A 23668-nucleotide genomic window follows, 5' to 3' on the forward strand; every position below is an offset into this window, starting at 1 on the left:
GTTAGTGACCGGTCTGCACTGCTGCAGGGGAAGCGTTTTATTTCCTTAGCACAGCCACTCAGCACGGGAGCAGTTAGACTCCCTACCAGTCATACTTCTGCAAGCACGAAACAAATAGTGACGTGTGGTGGTGAGGCTCTTTTAAGCAAGCTATTATCTGTGTAATTGTTTTTGTTTGCTTTAAATGAAGATTAATAATCATAACAAAGTCCGCAGGTCAGGCATTACAAGATGAGTGGCTCTGACAATGAGCAGTCACCGTTGCCTTTAGTAAAGTTGCTTAATTGAAGCTAATTTCACTAAGTGACCTTAACAAATAGCTGTTTTCCTTCATTATGACAGAATGAATGATTCTTCATTTAAGGCACAAGCCTTTCTACTCTCTTCCCCCTTTATGATTTAACTTTGAAGCACAAACTCCTAAACGTCCTTTTATCCAAAGACTCAAAAGGGCTGAGTGCAATGAAAGCCAACCTAGAGGTTCTTCTTCTATTTGCACATATAAAGGATTTTACAGTCAGCAATTGAATACAGGCACTTTATCTCAGAAATTAGAATACCAAGGCCACCTAGATGTCACGCTATGGAACCACGGAGGATTTTTGAGGAATTTGCAAGTGACAGCATCTTAAGGGAAAAATGCAGCGGGGAAAATCCGTCTGTACTGGCTGCATGCCGCTGGCACCTTCCCCTCTGCAGTCATGGTTTCACATACAACCCAAACAGCAGCCAAAGCCATTCCCAGCTGCTCCTTCCACCCCATTAAACCGCAGCAAGAAGACAGGACGTGCACCAAACCATGCACTTTAACCACCCAGTTTCTGACAGGACAACCACCCTCCTCACCTCCACCTGATTTTAGATAAGCAGGATTCAAACAGCAAGCTGCAAGCCACAGTTCTGACAATTTTGTGGAGTACCAGACATGCAACGCTTGAATTAGGAGAAAAGTATCAGCAGAAAAGTATCCAAAGTCATGGGAAAGGATAATGGAAGAGGAATCAAAAAACAAAATTGGATCATCCTCTCTTACTAACAGGATCACTTTTTGAAAGATGGGTTCTTAAATCAACACACAGAGAGGGAATGGGCCAGGACTGAATTGGCCACCCTGATTTCCTCATGACATTTCTCTAGTTTATGCCATAGCTAGAATTATGTTGCTCAAAAGGGTGGCTGCTTGGCACATTTGTTTTCCTAAGCAAGCCCTTACAGATGCCAAAATACTTCAGAGATCCATCAGTTAAGACCACCTCTATTTCTTTACAAAGTTGCCCCCACCCCCCTGGAGTGTTTAAAACAGTTTAAAAGCAATTCTGATGATTTCACAAGCACATTAACAACATTGTGTCATTTTATTTGCGTGGCTGTGACCACATAAAGAAAACCAGAGGCTGTTTTCACTCAATACACTTGAAATCAGTGTTTCCATTAGGATAATTGTGAGCCTGTTCTTAATTAATGCATCATGAGTTCTAACCTAAACCCACCTTCTATAAAAGTAAAAAAGATCTCAACCATTAGACTTAAAACAAATTTAACAATGTCAAAGTGTAAAGAAATGACAGGATAGCTCAGAAGAAGACACCGAACAACTGAAGTAACTAAGACAGCAGAGGAAGCATGAAACAGAAATTGAGTTCCAGCAGCAGCAGCTACATGCCCAAACTCAACCGCACAAAGCATCCCCTCCATGTGCCTGCTGTGAAGTGTTTCCTCAGTTCAGAGTCGTTCTGTTCCTCTTTAGGGCAGTTTCTTCCACTCTCGTTAGTGCTTCTCTTGTGGCACAAGCATAATTTCCATAATTAAGCTCAAAGTGTCATTCTGAATTTATCTGCAGAAATAACAACCAATAGAGATCCTCACCCCTGCTCCTGAACCCATGCAGACACATCAGAATGACAAGCAGCTAGCTTCTTCACTTCAGCTCCACCTTTAATTCTGCGTTTTGGGTTTTCTTCCTTTTGCTGACAGCAAACAATTAAACATCGCTCTGGAAATGTGAAGTTCTCTTCACGCGCGGCCTACTTCTCAAGCAGAGGCAAACTCCTAGGCAACCTCCACAGCATTACTCACTGGCATTTCATGTAGACTGTCAAGGGAGCCACGTTCCCCAGCTGAAGTAAGCTAGTGGAGTTAGCAGAAAGGCAAGTGGAGCTTTCTCAGTCTGGTCAACTCACACAAGACCCCAGATCTATAGTTTTCTACACCAAAATTATTCTCCAGAAAGCTTAACCAACATACCCCACCAGAAAGCTCTTTCCCATACAGTTTAAACTGGTCACAAAAATGTAAGGAACTAAACCAGCAGACTTCTAGCTTTCAAATAGGCACACCACAGGAGGGCTTCTACTAAAGCAGCAACCTCAGTGAAAGTTATGACTTCCCCCCAAATATCCCTTACTAGTTTAGATGTATCTGCAGAAGGTTATAAAGATCAGACTTCTAAAGAACATTTTATAAATGGTTCCCTTCTTTATCTCAGCTAACATAGGTTGTACCAAATGAAATGATCACAACAAAAATAAGGACATAATTATGAACGAGCTGTAGAAACTCGTTGCATACATTCATATTGTATCAGAAGTAAAACCAACTGGCAAGACAAAAATGTAGATATGCTTACACGATATGCATGAAAGACTAATTTACAGCAGCTTCTTTGGCACTCAGAAGTCATGAATATCAGTTTTCATTTCCTCTTAGCATTTGTTAGAAAAACTTGGATGTGATATGTCAGGATATTAGACTTCAGTAACAATGTAAAAGGATACACGCAGCAAAAAGAGGTATATTTAATAAACCTAAGCAAATTAATGTGTGCTTTCACTTAAAGATAAAATCTCTAACATAAGACAAAACCATGATACCACAAATACAGCAAAAGCTTTTTTTCAAATCCCACTGAAATAAACAGTAAGCTTACAACTCAGATTAATGTAAAATTGTTCAAAGATCAAGGAAGCGAAATGAATGGGGTACAGTCGCAGGGCTGGTAAATACTGATAAAAAGATTAAGAGATGGAATGATAATGGATGCCAGCATTCCTATTCTTCATACTGCTACACCAAAAATTCTGACCAAACTATTGTGTATTGCTGTGTGGATTTTTATTACCCAGCAAATCAAGGAAATAACTGAAAGGCAATCATGTGTCATGGCCAGCTTGGTTATCTGAGAACGGTTTCTGAAGATCAAAAGTTAAAAGTTACACTTAGATAGTTAATAGCAAAATAAAAAATGAAATCCATGAAATTCTCTAAACTGTTTCACAGATAGCCTTGTGAAACTTGTCAGAGCAATAATACCTCACTTCAATGATCCAATAAATAGTTCTGAACGGCCTTCTAACATCATCTAATATTGAGTCAGACCAAGCAGAATAGAAAGAGGAAAAAAAGAGTAAAACATCTGATTCACATACATACTGAACATGCACAAGTCCTAGTTCATTAGGATCCCTGACAGTTGGCTTTGAAACACTTGCTGAAGCTACAGAAGTTTGGAGATTTTCTTCAATTTCTAATAAAATAGTTGATATAATTCTTATGCTGCAGATGAACACCACAGCAGTTCATTAAAAGGGAGCAATTTTAAAAGCAACCTCATGAGAGGCATTACCTAGCTAAAATTAAACTGCATCACTTTAAATGCATTTATAAGTTACTCACTACCACAAGACCTGAGAATCACTTTCCCTCCCTGTAAGACAAAGCTGTTCCTTGTGGACTGTCAGTCCTTCTCTTGTTGATATGTATGGCAAGAACAGGTCCCACAAATAACCACAGAGAAAAGTAACTCTGTATCTGAAAAAAAAAAGAGACTTTATCGCTTACAGTATTTGGGAGAAAATACAAATACATAGCAACAAGAGAAGCGTAATCACTGACAGCATTGTCTCATCCACGATGGATAACCTATCACCTACAATGTATACCTTCAGGTGTTCAAGATATAAATAGCATGGCTCCAATTACAGGAGAACTGGAGTGGATAAGAGCATTAGAGTGCTGCTACTCACTTTTTTTTTTGACTGAATACTGAACATCCAGTCTGACAAATTGGAATGGCTTCAATAACCCCTCAATGTGTGCTCTTTTTTTTATTTAACATTATTCATTAAAACTCCCGGGAATACAAAAGGGCTTTCCTGCCTGTCCTTGCATTTCTTTGCTTGCCAAATGTTCAGGTGCCCTCTAATCCTCCTTAACACCCTATGAACAAGCAAAAACCTGGAGTGAATTTAAAATCTTTCTATATGCCTCTAAAATAACTCTTTGCTATTTTATTGTGCATGAAGACAGCTGTGCTTCACAGGAGTAGTGTTACATGCCCTGTGAGAGTAAGAGCGACTGCAAGTGTCACAAGAGATACTGTGCTCACCAAGTTTAACCTCGGGTACACCTACATAGTTATGACATGTAGGAGCTACTGACAAATACTCTGAGTCAACTTTTTTTAAACATCTTCAAAAATAAGACATTTGCATTCTGTCTGTACATAAAAAGGCTAGCAAACAGTACTTCTCTATAAATAGGAGTGTCGAAAGACACACCTTTCTCAGTCTTCCACATCTGCTCTCAGTTGCATCTTGTTTGCTGGATGGAAACAATGCTGCAAGAATTAAAGTCATGTAGACGGATAAAATCAAGGTGGTTTTGCATTTGCTGCCTACATTACGTTACCATCTACAACAGTTCTGGATTAAAACTTAGTTGCTGTGCTATTCAGCTTGTTTTCACATTTTGCAGAATGAGATTACAGTACAGTATTCCCAAAATACATTGAACGAAACTGCTTACGTCAATCGTGTCAGGTATTTTTAGACCATGCTGTAGAATAACCACCACAAGATTACTCTTACAGTTCACATTCTGAGCCCGTTTGTACTTTTAAAAGGTATCTTTGACAATGCTTCCAACACAGATTATGACGAAGGTTTCAGTGAATTCAAAAGGACTATTTGGAAGTCTGAGAGGGAAGCCACGTCTTGTGGTCCTTCACATAGCACCACCCTGAGAAAGTTACAGCAGCTCTCCCAACGCAGTTCAACGCTGGTAGATGCTGAGCCTACAAGCTGTTTTCAAATACCAGTACTTCACACGATCATGTCTTTAGGATGACTAAGTAAAGCAAATTCTTGTAAACAAGAATTCAAAGACTTTCAGTTAAAGTAGTAAGGCAACATTTCCCACAGAAATACTTCTGCATATCTAATTGTTGAACAAGTCAATGGCAAATTCATTTTTCTGTTGTACAGACACATTCTGTAATAACACCTAAAGTATTGCTCATTCAATAGAAGAACTCCAGTGTCTGCAGAACTAGAACACAGGTAAAAAAACTAATCTACGAAAAAAATAATTCTGTGGTGAATAATAGAGTGAAATTAGGCAATTACACCTTCAGGAAGGTATAGATTAGAACAGAATTGTTCAATACATAAATCTCTATTTGCTTCCATCGTTAACACAGGATTTTTAAGAGCATGCATACCACACTCGGCTGATTAAAGAAAATAGGCTTTCAGACTTGGTATTTTTTCCTCCCATGTTTCGTGTTCAGTTAGACTGATGGCAGTTTAGTAGTAGCTTCCTCCATCTTAACCTCTTCAACTTGATCTTTTCACCGTCCCACATCACTTGACAGTAAGTGTGCCTGTGTTTTTCCTTACGTTGGACTAAGCGTGGTGTATCTAGATCAAATGCTGCTGTACTCAGAGCCACGGACACGAAGAGCCGCTGCTTTCCATTCCACTGTAAAGAAGGTGATTGTTCCGAAGAAGCCCACAACCACCATGATGAGGAGTTGCCACTGCAGAAGGAAGTAGTTGCTGTAGAAATATGCAACTGCAGCACAGATGGACTGAGAAAACAAAAGCAAAGTTAAAGACCATGTGTAGATATCCAGTCCAGCACTGCTATATACAGATGATCAAAATGATACATGAACTGACACATAGTTAACATGCATCCCTTGATACACTTCTAAAGAAGATACGCGATCTTAAACTTCATTATACCTCAACATATGCCTTGATTTGATATACAACAGATTTAGTTTTTACTTGTTATTTAAATAGCATAAGCTATAGAAAGTGAACACCACATCCAAAAGCGTGTGTCGCATAGCAAGTGCAGTTCTCTGGTATTTCAAAACATTTCGTCTAGAAGCGACACAGCCAAGGCTTTAGGACAAAATCCAGAAAACCTATTTTCAGTTTTACAGCATCACAAAATATTCTATACCAAAATAGCTGGAAGTTTTGACAGGCATTGCTGCTCGCTTGCAGTATATCATTTTTAAGGGTAAAATTTTCATTAGAGCTTGCATAAGGAATCCTTACCTTTCCTGTCTATCTCAGATTTTAGATAACACTGAGAACATATATAAGATGGAGCAGTGCACCAGAAAAAACATCGCAGAAGATAAAAGCCCTACGGCAAGCAATGATCTTTTAAACTGGACACACCTCAGACTCTCCTCCCAGCACTAATTTACTATGGTGTGGCCATCCGTGAATAGCTTCAATGCCTTGCACCTCCGTTTTCCTACTGATACCTCTGATTAACACAGATTTTAACCTGTCAATATCAAACAAGGTTAATTCCTGTGAGCGAGGTGATTATCCAGAACACACGCATGAAGACTTTTCACTGAGTCTCCAGCTAGCATAAATACATCCTTTTTGGCATTATGACAACTTAGAAACAGGAAAAAAAACATTTATTTTGTCTGCACACCCACCTGGTAACGCCCAATGATATAACACAACACCTGCAACCTCTTCAACCACTAAAATTTTTTCTTTTAACTCAACCCTGTAACTAAAAACTTAAGTAAATAAATTCCATAGACAAATATTTAAATAAACCTCGAGCCTGTTTGACTGTACAAGTCTTCCGACTTTAAACAAGAGTTTCCAGTATTTCTAATCTCCCTCACAACTTGTAATAGCAGTTTGATTACATAATCACAGCAAGCTATACAATCAAGCTAGTCCTACTTGAAAACTCTTCTGCAAAAAAACAGGTTCACATCCATTGTGGAAATAACATCATTTTCCTGAGCTCATTAAAAAAGCCAACCTGTTACTTCAATAGAATTCCAACATACATTCAAAAAGCTGCGTGAGGTAGTACCTGAACAAACTTAAAGATGGCAAAGGCAGGAGCACTGTCTTCAGAATACAGGAATCCTAAAATGCTGAGGAGTTGGGTATTAAAGCAGCTGTCTCCCAGGCCCAACAGAAAGCTGCAGAATATGGCCACCTCTTTGCTGAAGGAAAAAGTGAACCAAATTTGAGAATCATTCATTAAAACAGCTTACACAGCTACTAACTAACGTACGAGCCTATGAACTATTTTTTGGCAGACTTACTTGGAAATGGAGAATGGAAGAAAGTTATCAAACTTTAAATTTCACTGGAAAATAACTGGGAACATTTGGCTGGCAAAAAGAATAGTTTCATCAGATTTTAATTTCTTGAATGCCAAGACTTCTGTTAGTATTACCAACAATTGATTCTAAACTAAATTAGAATTGCTAAAAACTCATTTTGGTGCCTGGAGCCACAAAGCCCACATGGCAGTGATCGAAAGCTAAGACACACATGGTGAAGTCACAGAAACTGCGGGAATACGAAAGAAATACCAATTCATATAGCAGAAAGACACTCAGGTTAGAAAAAAGGTGCCTACACAGGCACAAAAGCTTGTAATTACATCTTAGCAGCTGTGCCTGCACAAACTGACAACACTAGCTTCATGCAAACTGGTGAAGATACACCCCAAAAGAAGGTTGCAATGATGAGATAAGAAAGCTCCCTATATTCTTCCCCTAACATTGAGCAGTGTAAGACAGGCAGAGCATGGCTCAAACTAGATCAAGTGACTTCAACAAAGAGAATTCAAAGACTTTGGAAGCTATGCTGTATGCTATAGAGAAACTGAGCCCAACAGTGAAACTGAATTCCTGATATCTAGCACAACAGTTGGTCACATCTGTAAGAGTCATGTTCTCAAAAGGCATAATTGCTGCCAAATATCCTCATACTTTTTATAATTCCTAAAATGAGTGCACATTGGTAGAATATCTGCCATCAATAATACCAAGAACTCCCAAAAGCCTTTCCTACAGGCTTTGTCTCTACACAGAGAAGCAGCTTCAAGGAAATTTCTGCTAGAAGTACAGGCTGTTTATATACATCTTGAGATATACCAGCCAGAGTAAAGAGCTCACATACCTTGGAATCATATAAGCAATGCCATCTGTTCCTTCCATGGGAGCAATAGGGGCATCATTTGGCATGTTTAAAAAAATTAAATAAAAGGCTATGCAATGAATAATGATGCCTAGCATCACAACAGGGTTCCTGCCAAAGCGATTGTTCTTGCTTAGTAAACCAAAGATTCCTCCACCTGTAGAAATGGAAAAGATCAAATAATTAAATCAGAACTGAAGAGATAAAGAACAGAACCAAACTTAAAATATTGAAAACAGAAAAACAATGGAAGCACGCTGTAACTTTCCCCATGTTAAATAACAAAGATATTTACAGATATGGAACCAGCCCCAAGGAGTTTGCCAGCTCTGCCAGACCAGCTTGCCAGATAACAAAACCTCTGGCTTGCTAGAGACGTCTGAGAAAACACAGGCAGGGGATTTATCAGATGAGTGCTGAAGACGACACTTAGCCTTTTTGCAAGGCATTTTGCCAGATTGTTTCCTCCAGGATCACAACGGTATGAAGTAAAAATGGACGACTTTGTGCTTAGCTTTGGTAGCTGCAAAAGCATGCACCTGTCTATGTAGCCAAGCTACTTGCCAACAGAAAGTATGTTTAAATGCTACAATACTTGAGTTTAAACAAAAGATAATAATTAACACTATCTACATTCAGTTTTATTTAAAAATCAAGTCTCATTTAACACAAGCTTTTAAGAAAAAATCTTGTGTATTTAATGAAAAACAGTTAAGATATCACTTAAATAATAAATGTAAAGAGAATACAATTTAAGAACAAAATATCAAAAATTCTGAAAATTGCCAAATGCAACACAGAGTTTCTCCCGTCCTAAATTTTGTGTTCCTCTGCACTAACCCAAGAACACCACAAAATCTTAAGATTCATAGCCAACAGTATTTCACATCCTACTCTGCATTCATTTTACGTGGTGTACTATATAATTCACAATGCAAAAAAGAACCATGCTGACAATTTTATTTGAGATTTTATTTTTTGTTCATGTAATCTTTGCTAGAAGCTTGAAAGACATTATTCAGCTAAATACAAAAAACATTTTGAATAACTACAACATCTTAAACTCTTTCTCCTCTAGAAAGCAGTAAGTTTAGACTCACCTAAAATTTCTCCAACTCCAATAAAAATACCAGAGAGACCAATAAGGCTTTTCTCTTCACCACCAAACCTATTCACAGCACCAATACATGTTCCATATACTCCAGAAAAGAATGTTAATTCCAGACCTTTGAAGAAAACCAAACAAAACTGACAGATGAGCTATTACAAAGCTTATGAAAAACATTGTGTCTAAATGTCTTTCCCTAAAGTAACTTTCAAATATATATTTTAATGAGGTAAACATAACAGAAGGAAACAAGGGGATTTTTAAGCTATGTAATTACAATAATTTCCTATGCCAGTTTATGGAAACAACATTAGAAAAAACTGCCACTCTAATTAGCGTCAGATGTACTTCAGTTCAGTACTGCTGCTGTTGACAGTCCCTGTATACCCTAAATATATATTTGCATCTCTACTTTTCAAGAACCTTGGAGTTTCATTCAAATGGAAAGCTCCACATGAAACAACACTTAAAATAACTGAGGGAATGAATCAATTTCAGTTTAAGATGGTTTTTCCCTAGATTACGGTATTTGTAAGACCCCCGCTTCTCCAAATCCCAATGAATAGGAAGTATTTTTAGACTGAACTGCTTACTTTCTACAAACACACATAATTAACTAAAACTGAGCAAGAACTACTATTTTTTAAAATCCTTCTTTCTCTCTATTGTCATTATTGTGAGGAAAAGTAACGTAGCTGAGTCCAGCAAAAGGAACCAGCTTGAAAATACCAGCTTCTTCATAGAAATTATATTTAAAAGAATACAAGATGTAATGCTTAATGAAAGAGTTAAAAACTGCTAAGTCTGTTTCTCATTCACCTCCTGTCTTATTATTGCAAAAATACGGTACACCATTTACTGGTCTACCAGTAGCAGGATATCTAACATGGTATGTCAACTGCACAGCCTCAAAACTTTGATCAGTCTTATCAATCAGACCGTATTTTGGGGGGATGTAAAAGCTTTTGTTGACCTTAATCAAACTGAGTTTTCCTATTAATTGGCAATATTCACTAAGAGTCACCAGATGGCAGCAGATGGTTCTTCCAAGCCGAACTGACTCTTCCCACATACCTTCAAGACCTATTTCAAATTAATCAGGCAAGACCAAACTCTCTTGCCTTGTTATCTGGCTTCACATTCCTATTGTATGAGGAATTTGAGTTAATTTGGGTTAACACAACACTGGAGATGCTGTGAAGTAACTTGCAGCTCAGATTAGTAGCTATTAAGTCAGCTTGCACCACTATCACTACTTCCACAGGAAAGTGACTGCAAACTTTGGCAGGCCTTTTGGCACCATTTATAATTTATTCACATTTTAAAGTTTCTTTTCACCTACAAGAGTTATTTTTTCATAATGGTGACTCAGAGTTGAGGTTCTAAAGATGCATTTATCCTTCCTAAACTTAATTTGAATCTTTTGAACATTTTATAGTTGTTTTTTTGTTTGTTTGTTTTTGTGGAAGAAGTGCTTTAATATACAGCAAAAATAAATGCATTTTTATTCTACAGCTCATACTTTGGTCTAACGATGGCAGGTCAAGTTTAACTAAAGTTGATGAAAAGAGAGCTCCTACCACAGTAAATATTAAAGACAAAAGTGGCTTAACTTTTACTTAATCCTTGTTTTAGCCTCGGTTCTATTGGGAAATCTCCCACATCTCATTACAAGCCTAATGGAGGTGATACTGAAAGCGTCATCCGCAAAAATTTTAATTCAAATGCAGTGTAGTTGGAATGAATATAAACTATAACCTCCTGATAGTGCAATGCCAAATTACACGAAAACCAGCTACGTAAGTTTTGCCTAACCTTCAATTTAGGTGACCCTGAAGCACACCAAACCAAGTATGATTATATGCCAGTGTTAGCAGAGTTAGGTACACCTCTCCTCCCGCACAGGAACGCTTTCCAGAACATAGAAGTGTCAAAGACAACTGAAATAGTCAAGTAACATTTGTTGAGATACAGAATCACAACTCCCTTTATATGGTTATTGGTTAAAATCCCAAACAATGCCCCAATACTGCTACATCATTACACACTCTGCTTGCTTCATACCTGTGTAGGCTGTTGTAACACTGAGAAGCAGAATCTCCTTGGTGAAGCTTAGCTTTACAGATTTCTCTATAAAGACATAATAATGGAAATTAATACAACTTCTACTAACATTACTAAGAGTATCTGCACTTTCTTTTGCTCTTTGCTTAAAGCAAAAATAAGTTAAAATTATTCAAACTGTGACTTTACTGAAATACAAAAAATTACAGAGTGCTAAACAGACAGACCCTGACTCGTGCTTTAAAAAAAATGGTTTGATCCAAGATCTTTTTTTGTAAGAAATGCGAGAGAGGGAAATATTAAAGCAGGAAATGCAGTTTACAAACTATTTCAGAACTAGCAGAGAGGTTGGTGTTTGTTTTTTTTCCTTAAACTCTTTGTATTTTTGTACTCTCGGTTCACGGTGATTATCTCCAAAAAGAATAAATACTTTCTCCAGGAAGATCTCCAAGTTCTCAAAACAAACTAACAGGCCATATCAAATTTCATAAAACTGTGGGCAGTCCAGTTCAGAAGTGTTGACTTAAATGGTATAATCTGGCAACAAAATAAAACAACATACAACTTCTCTACTGACATAACAGCATAAAGGAGAAGAAAATTTTACTTCCATGCACTAGCTTTCCCAAGCAGTGACCTGCTGTTTTTGAGCTTATCTGTATAAGTCACTGTAAATCTTTGTTCTCAGTCAAACTTTGTTTCTATGATACAGCCATCTGGAAGGAGCACTTCTGAAACCAGCTCAATATCCATAAAGAAAACTGAATTCCTATGAGGCTCAAAATTCAGTCCCATAACCCTATTTGAACAGTCATCTCTTGTCTGAAAACCATTGCCATCTTGCATTTGTTTTCTCATGTAGGCCAGACCTGAAGTTCTATATTTGAAGTGGAATAACCGAATTCTTAACCTCATCTGCCTGCAAATTTGTTGTTCTCAGTGATTTGTACATTATCACACCTCAGCAGAATCATGGAGAGTTGTAAAAGATATGTTAGTATTTTTTTGAAGCAACTCATTTTAAATAGTACTTACTAAAGGCATCCACTGCTCTCGTCATTTTGTTTTGTGCAGACCTGGGGAAGCAAACGACTTAGTCAAAACAGAAAAAGAATAGCCACATTTCATTGCCATGCTGGAAAGCAACTGAGCTCATTTTTCAAAGTGACTGTATATATTTATGCCAGCATTATATATTGGAATATGCTAATATATTTTTAGAAGTTTGAGACTTGAAACTACTGAGACCAAGTTGTATTTATTTTCTGGGGAAGTGAATTCCATTCAGAAATTAACCTGCTCAGACTTTCTTCTGAGCATTTTTAACAATGAGAATTTTTTCCACTAGCATACCTGTTCATGATGTTCTAACACATTAATTGTTCTTTTAATTAAACAAAGATATCTAAGATGATGTCTCAGACAAAACTGGACTAAATCTGTCTGCCTACGTAAGCATTTCTAATGTATTTAGCTGTGGCATCTATACATTTAGAGGAGATGCAACAAATATATCAGTATGCAAGAGAACTTATAAAAAGGAAGGGAATAATTTTGGCTCCTTCCATCCCTTAACCTGGACTGATGAGGGCCTGGACTGATGAGGGCAAGAAAGATGATGAAAGGCAGATATATGTTTAACAATCAGTGAAGAAAACACTTGCCATAAACACTTACGAGCTGTCCCCTGGGATTTCATTAGTAGAATCTGCCTCCCCTGGAGCTTTTGAGTCCTCTTGTTTCCTAATCAGAAAGAAGAGAACTGTGCCCACAAGACTGATAACAGTCAGCGCAATGAAGACAGTTCTGCGATCGCTCTCTGGAAAAGCAAGTAAGAGTCATAACTAGACGTGCAAAAGTAATTCCAACTAAGACAACCACCTTCACAGAACTCATACAGGGATACTTCATAATAGTGTTTAAAATGCATACCAATTTTCAAACTTACCCTGCATAAGGAGCAAAAAGAACCCAGTTGCTGGCAAATTCCTATCTCATTTTTATGACGCTGATAAAATGTTGTCATATTAAAGAGCATCCTTTACTTTTCTCACACGCTATGGCCAAGGAGGAGCCAATTCGCAATGGAAGTGCATAAATTATTAGAAGAACAAAGTATATCCTTCAAGACTTGTATAATTTAGAGTAGAGATAACAAGCTACGCCAAAACTTCTCAGATTTCTCAAAAACGCTTATCAGCATCACAAATGTTAACACTGTAACATCAAACTATTAGGCTTGTACGCTACAAACGCCTTAAAACCACTGAATCCTCAATAATTGATGCAGCACATAATGTGTAGATGGAAGAAGGTAATTATTGCCCTCTGCACCTGCTCTGGTGCACTGCTCAACTTGTTTGGCACAGGAAAACCTGCAATACCAAAGTCATTCCTATTTGCAAACATTAGCGAGGGGAAAAAAATGCCAAGAAACAGCAAGTAACTGTGACAGAACTAATGTGAAAACCTGAGGACATTGCCTATGCTTATATTTACTGCACTTTAGCTTAAAGGTAAGCAGGAAGCTGTTCTATGTCAATTAAAAATAACCTGTGTATGATTATAGATCAAGAAGAAAATGTGCTTCCTCTTGAAATGTCTATGATGTTCTCATAGAGGTAGTAAAAGGAAGGAGGAATTGATTTTTAAACGCTGTCAAACCTTCCAAAACCTACATCTCTCTCTTAATAAAAAGAAGTTGCAAGACATCAAGAGTGTCTTCCATTTAAAGATGAAGGTAAATGTAACAGCAGAACTCTCTGATAATAAATCGCTGTATTCTGTGGTTAGCAAGGGAAATGAAATTTAGAAGGCACAGAACTTCAAGGCCTCTAGATTCAATGTTTCCTGCACTTTCAATAGCGCTCAAGTCTCTGTGGTAAAGATGATACAATGTGGGAGATGACCTTTCAAAACTAACCTGTGCTGTGCTACCAAGCACAGGTCTGTGGAGAACCTGAGAAGATGCATCTAGCAGAGATGTGACTACTCATTTCAACAGGGCAGTATTTCTAAAGCATGATAATTATCATTCAGAAGGTAACATCTTATTCCTGGTTGACCATTTTTTCCAACACATAAAAGACAAGGCTATTTCTGCTGTAGTCATTCAGGTAGATATTTTACTTTTTAAGACCACAATTAAAAAATAACAAACCTCTCACAATCGTTACAGAACAGGACAATTACCCCTATTTATTAATAAATTTCCAGCAATATATTTAATTAAAATCTTACAATTTTCTCTATTTTCACTAGTGCAGCTTTCTCACCAGATAGCCCTGCCTATCTTGCCTTATAGACCAGAAGTTGCCAGAATTTTTTTTCCTTTATTTCATAGGTTAATCAGTCTCCAATCTGATTTAGAAGGGTGGTCTACACTTAGAACTTACTCAGGAATGGGACAGCATTCATATTAGATGGGAGCATTTTGGCATGCACATGCACAGAGGAAAATCCTAAGGTAGCTGCCACAGAAAACCTCATTCTGAACTAGCATTTTGAATCACTTTCTAGGAAATATCCTAAAAAAAAAAAAAAGGTATTCAAAGCATGCTGCATGCAGGAAACCAAAAGAAAATACAAGGGCTGTGGAACACTGAATCAAAACATCCTCTAAAAATACAGTCTATTAGCTATTGTGTAAGTTTCTTGCTGCTTTCTACTTATTTCATATGTTTATTCACATTACCATACAGGATACCATATTCATGTTAGCATGAACATGAAGGACAGCTTCCCACTAACAAGTAATACCCACCTGTGATGTAAGTTTTCCCTTGCCAAGCAAAGTATATGTAGAGGTTTCCAAAAAACAAGCTGCAAACAAAAAGGACGGAACAGGTGAGCAGCACTTTCTGCGGTAAGATGAAGGTCATAGAGTCATGGTAATATTATTCTATGCAAAAGCAGTGAAAGAATTGTGAAAGAAAAAAGAAACTAATCATTCTCCACAAGAACTGCTTACTCCATACAATATTTCGAACAGTAGAGGATTTTTTTGCCATAATAGGAGGCATTCATTTTTAGGAATCAATACACAAGATGGCAAAACTGAGGAAGTTACCATCTACGTTGCCTCTCTCCCTGATTTTGGATGAGTATAGCTTAGAAAGATGATTTGTCCATAGAATTTGGCAATGCTTTCTTAGGAAGCATGTGCCTTGCCTGAAATATGGGTCCAGAAATGCTAAAGTGGTTGTCAACAGCTCCCAGGAAATTGTGTTTCTACCTATAGCTTCCTGAAATGCATTAACTCAGAATGAACAGTGACTCAAAACAGCCTAAGAGTGAAGCTTCCTCACATAAAACCATGCATTTTATTTCCTGTAAAGCATGATTAGTTGGGATTGTAGAAATTGCTACTCTGGTAAAGTACCAAGATGTTAAATCCTGAACATGAAACTTAAGGGACACAACAAGCATACCACTGCTTCACACTGATGTTCCATTAATGCAGCATTCTATCTCCCCAGCAGCATTAGCAATGCAATTTAGTACCAGCTCACCAGCCCAAACACTGTGATTCATTCCCCTCATTACCTCCCAATATCCAGAACTACTGTACGAGCAGCAGTACAAGGTATCTGCCTTCAGGGTACATTTGTGGACCTGCTGTCAGTGAATTTCTTTGATCCCTTTTTGGTTTTGCTGGCACTGCCCAACTTCAAACCCTCCTGTGGCAGCAAGTTCCAGAAGTTTATAATCCGTTCTGGGAGTAAGACTTCAACTGTTCCAAACCTATCCTCTTCTTGTCTCACCAAGCAACTAGAGCTCCAGCATTTGGTGAGTAACAGCTTTACACTCAGCTCATCTGCCACCTTCACGTTTTGGTAACCTATGAGTAACCCTCCCCAGCCATCTTCTCTCCGAACTGACTGCCCCAGCCTTTTTAGTCTCTCTTCAAATCTAGAGCTCTATTTTCTGGCATGTTTTTGTTATTTTTCCCTATACCCAAATTGCATTACAGGATGCATAAACATTATCTGCACAAAACATTCAAAGGCAAGGTTTCTTAAGGCAGCAACACAAAATCCACCGCCCTTCTTCATGCTGAGCATTTTGTTGTCTTTTTTTAGTTGCTGCAACGTATTAAGCTTAACTTCAGAGAACTATCAACAAAAAACACAAGCTCTCTTTTCTGACTTCCAACTGCCAGTTCTACCTTCAGCATCTTCCTTTTAGGAGCTCATCACAGGGAGCAGCATGGTTTAACTGCTCCCTCAGGGTGGGAAGGCTATGAGCCAAGAGGAATAACACAGCCAGCTGAGAAGGTACCTTACCAGCTAGAGGCCAACTCTGCATCCCCAAGTAAAGCAAGCTGAAAGATTGACTGTAGATAGGGTCAACCAAGAGACAGGAGCATCAGACAAGCTTGTGGTGATAAGGCAAACCAGAGATCAAGTCAAAACAACAATCCACAGGCCAGAGTCATAACCAGTAATTGCCACACAGGTCCACAGTAAGAATGCAGAACTAAGATGGGAAATCAGTTTGTGGTCCAGATAACAGGGTTTGAGTCAGCCACAGGCATGCCTGTAGCTGAACTGGAGACCAGTCCTCCTCCAACACAGCTCCAGAAGTAAAGGCTCAGGACTGAGCTTAAATGGGGGCACATAGGTGGGGTGGGGAGGTGGTGGTCCCAAGTGAAGCAGTTCAGGGTGATTAGGGCTCATTGGTCCACTCAGGATCCTCAAACAAATTAACACAGCCCTTGAAGATCAACAAGATTGCTGTTACATTAACCAAATGCTCCCAGAACTGAAATGTGTATTTTTAGCCCATCAAAAGCAGAGACTTGCAATAGGTAGCTTTCATTTGCTGTTCTCTAATGCACAATAGCAACAGCATTTTTGCTTCTAACTTTCCCTTCTGCTTCACTGACTGCAGCATGTCAGTGGTGGTTTTTTTTTAAGCAGTCTACCACTTATCAAAAAACATATAAAGTAGAATGTGTACACAACCAAAAATATTAACAAATAAAGCTTACCTGGACTGTAAGAGTGCCCAAAATACTCCACTGTTCCTTCCAATGCTGTTTTCATCAGAATTCACAGTCAAGCAATTTCCCTGTGCTGTCCATAGTACTGTCATATACAAAAGGTATTGGACAGGAAATAGAAGTGTTTTAGAGGTATATTCAAATTTAGCAAAGAATAGTGAGCAGGGTAAGAGCAATGCTTACCAGCAGCTGCAATGCCAATAAAAACAGAAGCAGTGTAGAAACTCCACGTAGAAGGTTGGATAAAAACTGCAATGTACAAGCTGGAATAGAACAGATCTGTTTATTGAATGTAGGCTTAAAGTGGACAGAGTTCTTTGACAAATGGGTATCTTACTTGGCTTCTTCTAAATCCTCTACTGTCACCCAAATGACCTTGGAAAATAGTTCAGGTCATGTGTGAAAAAGGCAAGCTTTTAACTCTACCAAGCATGCAGATTTTTTTTTAATGTAGCCATTAACCTGAGACCACAACCTGAACTCCACAGTCAGCAAAGTCTGAAAACGCTGAGGAAAAAATACACTGTGTTTCCAGTAGCCTGAAGTACCCTGAAGTTACTCACCTGCTGACACATACGCTAGCTCTGCGAGACACTTGGCTTAGCCAGTGCAATTTTATGGATGGCATAGTACTTACATGTGAAAAAATGACAGGAAGATACTTCAAAGAAAGCAGACAAAATCAAAAAAAAATACTTGCCTATAAAATAGGCCACTGACAACCATGGAGAGTTGAGGTCCCACTATTGCAACCACTGAAGGTGAGAAAAGGTTTGATGCTGAGAATACTCCATAAATAATGGACATGCTGCATAAATTAAAAACAGAGATGGTTAAGTACTTAAAATACAGGTTATAAATGCAGCTGGTTTAAGAAGACTGCTCAGTTGATTCCAAAGTATCAGTATACATAACTTACGTAACTGCCTAACTTTCATATTCAAATATTCCCTTTCTTTCTCTTACTAATTACCTGCAATCATTGCACTCTGTCTAGGAATACAGGAGTGTAGTGTTTCTAGGACTGATGAATCATGCCCCAGACTATTGCAGGTCAGCACGTCCTGTCATTTACAACATGGATTTGTCAAACTGTGCCTTACCAACAGTTACTGTATTTTGTGCCCAGTACTTCTACAAGAGAACATACCAAAACCTCTTTCATCTATTAGTGAGGTTTCAGCTTCTGTCAAATACACCGTGGAAATTGTATAGATATATTTTGTGCAAGCTGTACTTTTAATTTAGATTAAGACTGTAAATCTTTCACAGCAGCAACCGTATTTTCCCATATGACAGATCAATTGGTTTACAAAAGCTCCCTGATTGTGCTTGGTGAGTCTGGCTATGCCAGTGCAATAAACAATCAGAATGGTATTTTGCAGTTTTGAACCTTGCTTCTCTTCTTGTCTTTCTGATTGCTCCCTTCACGTTTGCAATGCAGTATTTCCTGAAAGTTTATCCAAACAACCCATCCTACACAAAGGCACAGAGGTGTACAAGGACAAACAACCAAGGCCTTAGCAAGTTCTAAACTTCATTCTTCATCTCCTAAGATAAAAAGCTGAGAATGTGATGACTGCATAGTGCTTTTTTCTCCCTACAAAGAAAATATCCAAAACAGGCATGTAGCTCAATTAGAAATTAATAATTCAGAGTAAAACTAGACCAAGTGTGAGAATGCCACATTCTAAACTGCTTTAAGTCAGCGGAACACTAGAATCTCTTGAGATTTTATCTCTACCAGATGTAATTATAACTAGCTTCACCCTGCAAGGAGCAAAGTAGTAAGATCTGTGTAAATTACCTTGTGTAGCCGCTACCATGAAAATCTGTGCTGTTTAAATTTGTTATAACAGTTTGCTGTGAGGAGAAATCAAATGAAATAATGTTAGAATGTTTCTTGTAATTTGAAAACATTTGTGTCAGTTTGAAGTCAGTATTAAATGTTAGAAATTATCATTAACAGACCCTACAAAGTAATTAATTTAAGGTGTTAATTACAACTCACAACACCTCCACACTGAAGATGAAGGAGATATTTGGCAGGGAAACATCTATGTTTGAAGAAGTAATAAGTATTTTAGGATTATACTATGATTTCACCAGAGATCTTCAAGTATTTTACAAAACTTTTTTTTCACAAAACACCTCTCTTAGATAACTGTGCATGAATATCTTCATCCAAAAAGTAGGGGGAAAAAAGGCTGAAGCTGTACTCTTAATTTAGCCTGACTCTTGGACTTCAGCTAAGAGTTTCCATTCTTTCTGTCTTCCTGTCAACAACACCCTGTTCCGTTTTTTTTTCCCTTGAATCAGCTTTAGTGATCATGAGACCATGTAATGAGCTGGATTCTCTGGCAGATCTGATTGAAAATCACTTTTAATGACTTTAATGACAATACAGTACATAATTGCATGATTACTAGGTCCAATTCAGTGAGATGCTGTAAATTCATTGCATAACAGAACTTCCGTGTTCACTGTACTGTACTTATATACTGATATATGATATCATGCTGTGCAATGATTTTAACAAGAACTGTTGTAAGTAATTATTTCTATAATGCAAGGAAGGGCATTTATACGTCTGAACCCAGAAAGGATTCTTCTTACACGCAAGAAAAGAGCAGCTCTAAAGCCTGTAAGCTCAAGAGTTATGTTGAAATCTAACAGCCTGTCAAGCATAAAACTGTATCGAAAGCAACGTCAACAACTAAGTCAGAGGATCCGGTCTATCAGTAGCAGGATTCTAAACATTTAATCATTAAGAGTGCAATATCCTTGTATTAGTAACTTTGGAATATGTTATTCCCAATTTTGCTTCAGCATGCAAAGATACACAAGATACACTAGCAGTAAATTTCTTATTCAGATGGAACGTGACTTGGCAGATCTAGCAATTGTGGAAGTCTGACTATTTGTCAAATGTTATCCTCATACCCTTCAATGTCTAAAGACACTCTAGGAGAAACTACAGACATATTAAAAAGGGGCTAATAACATCTTAGTCAAATATTCTGAAACGGACTGTGTAGGAAAATCAGAAATATGAAAGATACAACTGTTAAATATTTTAGTGTCAAAGCACGCATTGAAGTTCTAACATTTGACATGATTAATTAATTTTCTTAGCAATCAGGCACAGTTGCATATGTAGCTATATTAAAGAAATAAACTGCTTAAACATCCTGTTGATCAACTTAATCTAGTTAATGCTAAACCAAAAGAAAGGAGAAAAAATGTCAAGATGTATTGCATATTAAAAAATCCCCAGTAAAGCAAAAGACAATAAAACTGTGATACAAATGTGGCATGTTTTGAAATTCACACCTACCGCAATGTTTCCACATGTTTGAAAAGCCATAAATATAAACATAAACGAGAATCCCAAAATAAGTATGTTGAAAAGTTTTTTTGATTCAGGAGTCATTTTGTGTTTTCTTGCCAAGTCCTCAGCTTCAGTCTGGATAAACTCTATTTCCCTTTAAATAAAGCCCGTTTTCCCTTTAGTTTCCACTAAAAGCCCTGTTAAAAAAAAAAACAAAAAAAAAAAAAAGGAAAAAGAAAAAAAATAATTAAAAAAAGAACACTTCAAACATAATGATTACTTATTGCTTCTTGTTAGTTCTAAAAAGAAATCTAGCGACTATCTTAAATAATGTACAGCAAAGTCAGTAACTTGGAAAACAAAAAGGAAAATAAAGGTTCAAGAAGATCAAGATTCTCCCTACCTTTTCCCATGAAGTTAACAGAGCAGACTGCAGCTACTTCTTCGTGACATCTCTCACAAAACGAAGCTGTTTTCCAAATATCAAGCTAGTTGATCAACGCAGTTTCTTGCCATTGTTCTGGATCAGAATTCCAGTCAAAAGCTATTAAATCACCTGACAAAGGAAAGATGAGACATGTGTACATACAAGTCATTTCCATGTATGTTGGACAGGAAATCGGGAACATTTCACAATACGAATCAGCTGACCCTGCCTAGAAAGCCCTTGTGCACTATGGGAAATGCAGTTTTATGAAAGTACACTTTTTTTTTTCCTCAACTTGAAAGGGTGAAAATCTCCTAAGTGACTCCAAAGGGCAAAAGATTCCCATTTCAGAGAAACTAAACGTTAAGTGTTTCAGTGCTACCAATATACGTGCTGTGCTCATTGCTTCTGCCTTTCATTATCTTAGTGATTCAGGAGAAAAAACAGCCTTTATAACATTTCACTGCTTTGTCTTAAGCAACTACATGCATTTTTAGCAACGATATACGCTTAATATTCTGCTTTTTTTATGGTATTTTTCACTAATACATCCAAGATCAATTGATCTTTTAGTTTTGAAGATCTCTGTTAAAATACCAGCAAAATCAAAACAGGGAATCACACACCTTGTATGGACCGAATCGTTCCTTTTTACTGTTAGCATCTTGTGTATGTTCTGTCGGACCCCCAACTCAGGATCAAGGCATTCAGCTAAACCAGCCCCACTTAACAGCCAGACAGAGAAAGGGATAGAAATCCAGAACTGAAGTAAATGGCAAATCACAAAATTTTACACCTGCTATCTATGGTAAAGGACTAAAACAAAACCCATACCTCAGCTATCGTGTTTAATATTATTTTTTAATTCTTGAGTTGTATTTTCTAAAAATGTAAATTTTACCTTTTAAACAACTTTTACTTGAAGAAAGACAATGGGACTATGCAGAAGCCGCTTTACAAAGATGAAATGAGAACATAAAGCTGCTGTTTTAAATTCAAGTGAAACTAACTTATTTTCCTATATTAAGTATTTACAGTTCAGTTGGATCTTTAAGATCCAATTTTAATGGTTGCTTTAAGCTGTCATTAAAAAACATATTAATAAAATCCCATTGTTTCCAATGCCTCTAGCCACTGTGTTCCACTCACGCTGCTTTCTTCCCCTTGTACTTGCAAAAGCATTCACCCAGCTATACGGAACATTGAGCTGGTGCGCTGTTGGCAGTAGGTTATATCAATTTGAAGCTATTGTGAAACTCACTTCAAATCAATGTAAGGGGAAAAGGAACAGAGGAAGCTCCCTCTGTCATTTTAAGGAAATAATTGGAAAGATAGGATTTTGAAGGATTTCAGCAGATGAATCAGAAAATTTTGAATCAGAAGTATCTGAGCAGGAAAAGAACAATATAGCATGAAGCAATAAAGTATGTTAAAAACAGCTAGGTTATTTAAGTTCTTTCTTGCAAGAAACAAATAATTGCTTCTGGGTTTGTATCCATGTAATTTTGTTTATTTTGTACTTCAGCATAAAAAAAAAAAAAGAAAAAAAATATTAAACACAATTACAGTAAGAATAAGGATTTTAATACCAAATCTGAGCTTTTCTCATATTTTTCTTTCCTCATACCAATATTGTGTCTTTATTTCTATTAACAAGGGATGGGTAGAAAGATTCAGTGTCGTTTTAAGAACTAGGTGTTGTAGTTTATGTTTGGGGCTTTTATTGAGTGCTGAAAGTGACATAGGGAGTGACAACTTGGAGGGCTTTCAGGGACTTCCCTAGCAAAACCCAGGGAACTTGCTTGCCATTCTGCCACAAGGGCAGATCTCTCTCGTTCCACTTTCACCACACACGTTGCCCGGGCACAAACTTTCAAAGAGTGCAGCTTAAAGCTCCAATGTTTCTCAGTTTTGATTCCCTCCAGCCTCAACACGCCGGGTGGAAACCGCCGTAGCGCCAGGAGTGTCCGAGGAGTGTCCGAGGGGTGCCTGAGGCGTGCCCGAGGGGCGCCCGCTCCCCTCCGCCAGCACCCCGCTTCGGGCCGCCGCCACAGCACGGCGACGAGCCCGGGAAAACCGGGGCGGCTTTAGGGGAGCTCCCTGAAGGGAAGGCGGAACCTGAGGGCAGGATGAGGCGGCGCGGAGCAGCGGTCAGCCCGCCGGGCCCAGCCGCAGCCCCACACGCTGCCTCCCCCCAGCGGCCGCCATTTTAAACCGTCACCTCCCCCCCGCCCGCGCTGGGGGCGCTTCCCTTCGTCAAGTTTTTTTTATTATTATTATTGTTCTTTCCCACACGGTAGGGGCTACCCACTACTCACTCCCCCCCTTAAAATAGCCAACCCTCGGCTTATTTCCGATTTTGGGCCGTTTTCAGCACAAATCGTTCAAATTTTCCCCGCCTCCTCCCATTCTTTCCGGGTTACGCCACAGCAGCCTTCAACGGTCGCTTTAAAACGGTGGCGAGCCGGTC

General features: G+C 38.2%; 1 protein-coding gene across 1 annotated transcript; it reads right to left on the reverse strand.

Moving 5' to 3' along the window:
- Positions 1 to 1336: 1336 nt before the first annotated feature.
- Positions 1337 to 21412, reverse strand: MFSD11 (major facilitator superfamily domain containing 11). The gene is made up of 14 exons (XM_035342269.1): positions 21175 to 21412; positions 20778 to 20968; positions 19248 to 19303; positions 18141 to 18248; positions 17624 to 17703; positions 17429 to 17525; positions 15200 to 15258; positions 13114 to 13255; positions 12472 to 12512; positions 11437 to 11502; positions 9365 to 9490; positions 8247 to 8421; positions 7144 to 7279; positions 1337 to 5866 (listed from the first exon to the last, which is right to left on the reverse strand). The coding sequence occupies exons 2-14, from the start codon at positions 20871 to 20873 to the stop codon at positions 5702 to 5704; spliced, it is 1347 nt and encodes a 448-aa protein (XP_035198160.1). The 5' UTR covers positions 20874 to 20968; positions 21175 to 21412; the 3' UTR covers positions 1337 to 5701.
- Positions 21413 to 23668: the final 2256 nt, after the last annotated feature.

The sequence above is a fragment of the Oxyura jamaicensis genome, chromosome 18 (genome assembly GCF_011077185.1).
Source record: "Oxyura jamaicensis isolate SHBP4307 breed ruddy duck chromosome 18, BPBGC_Ojam_1.0, whole genome shotgun sequence".
Taxonomy (NCBI): Eukaryota; Metazoa; Chordata; class Aves; order Anseriformes; family Anatidae; genus Oxyura; species Oxyura jamaicensis.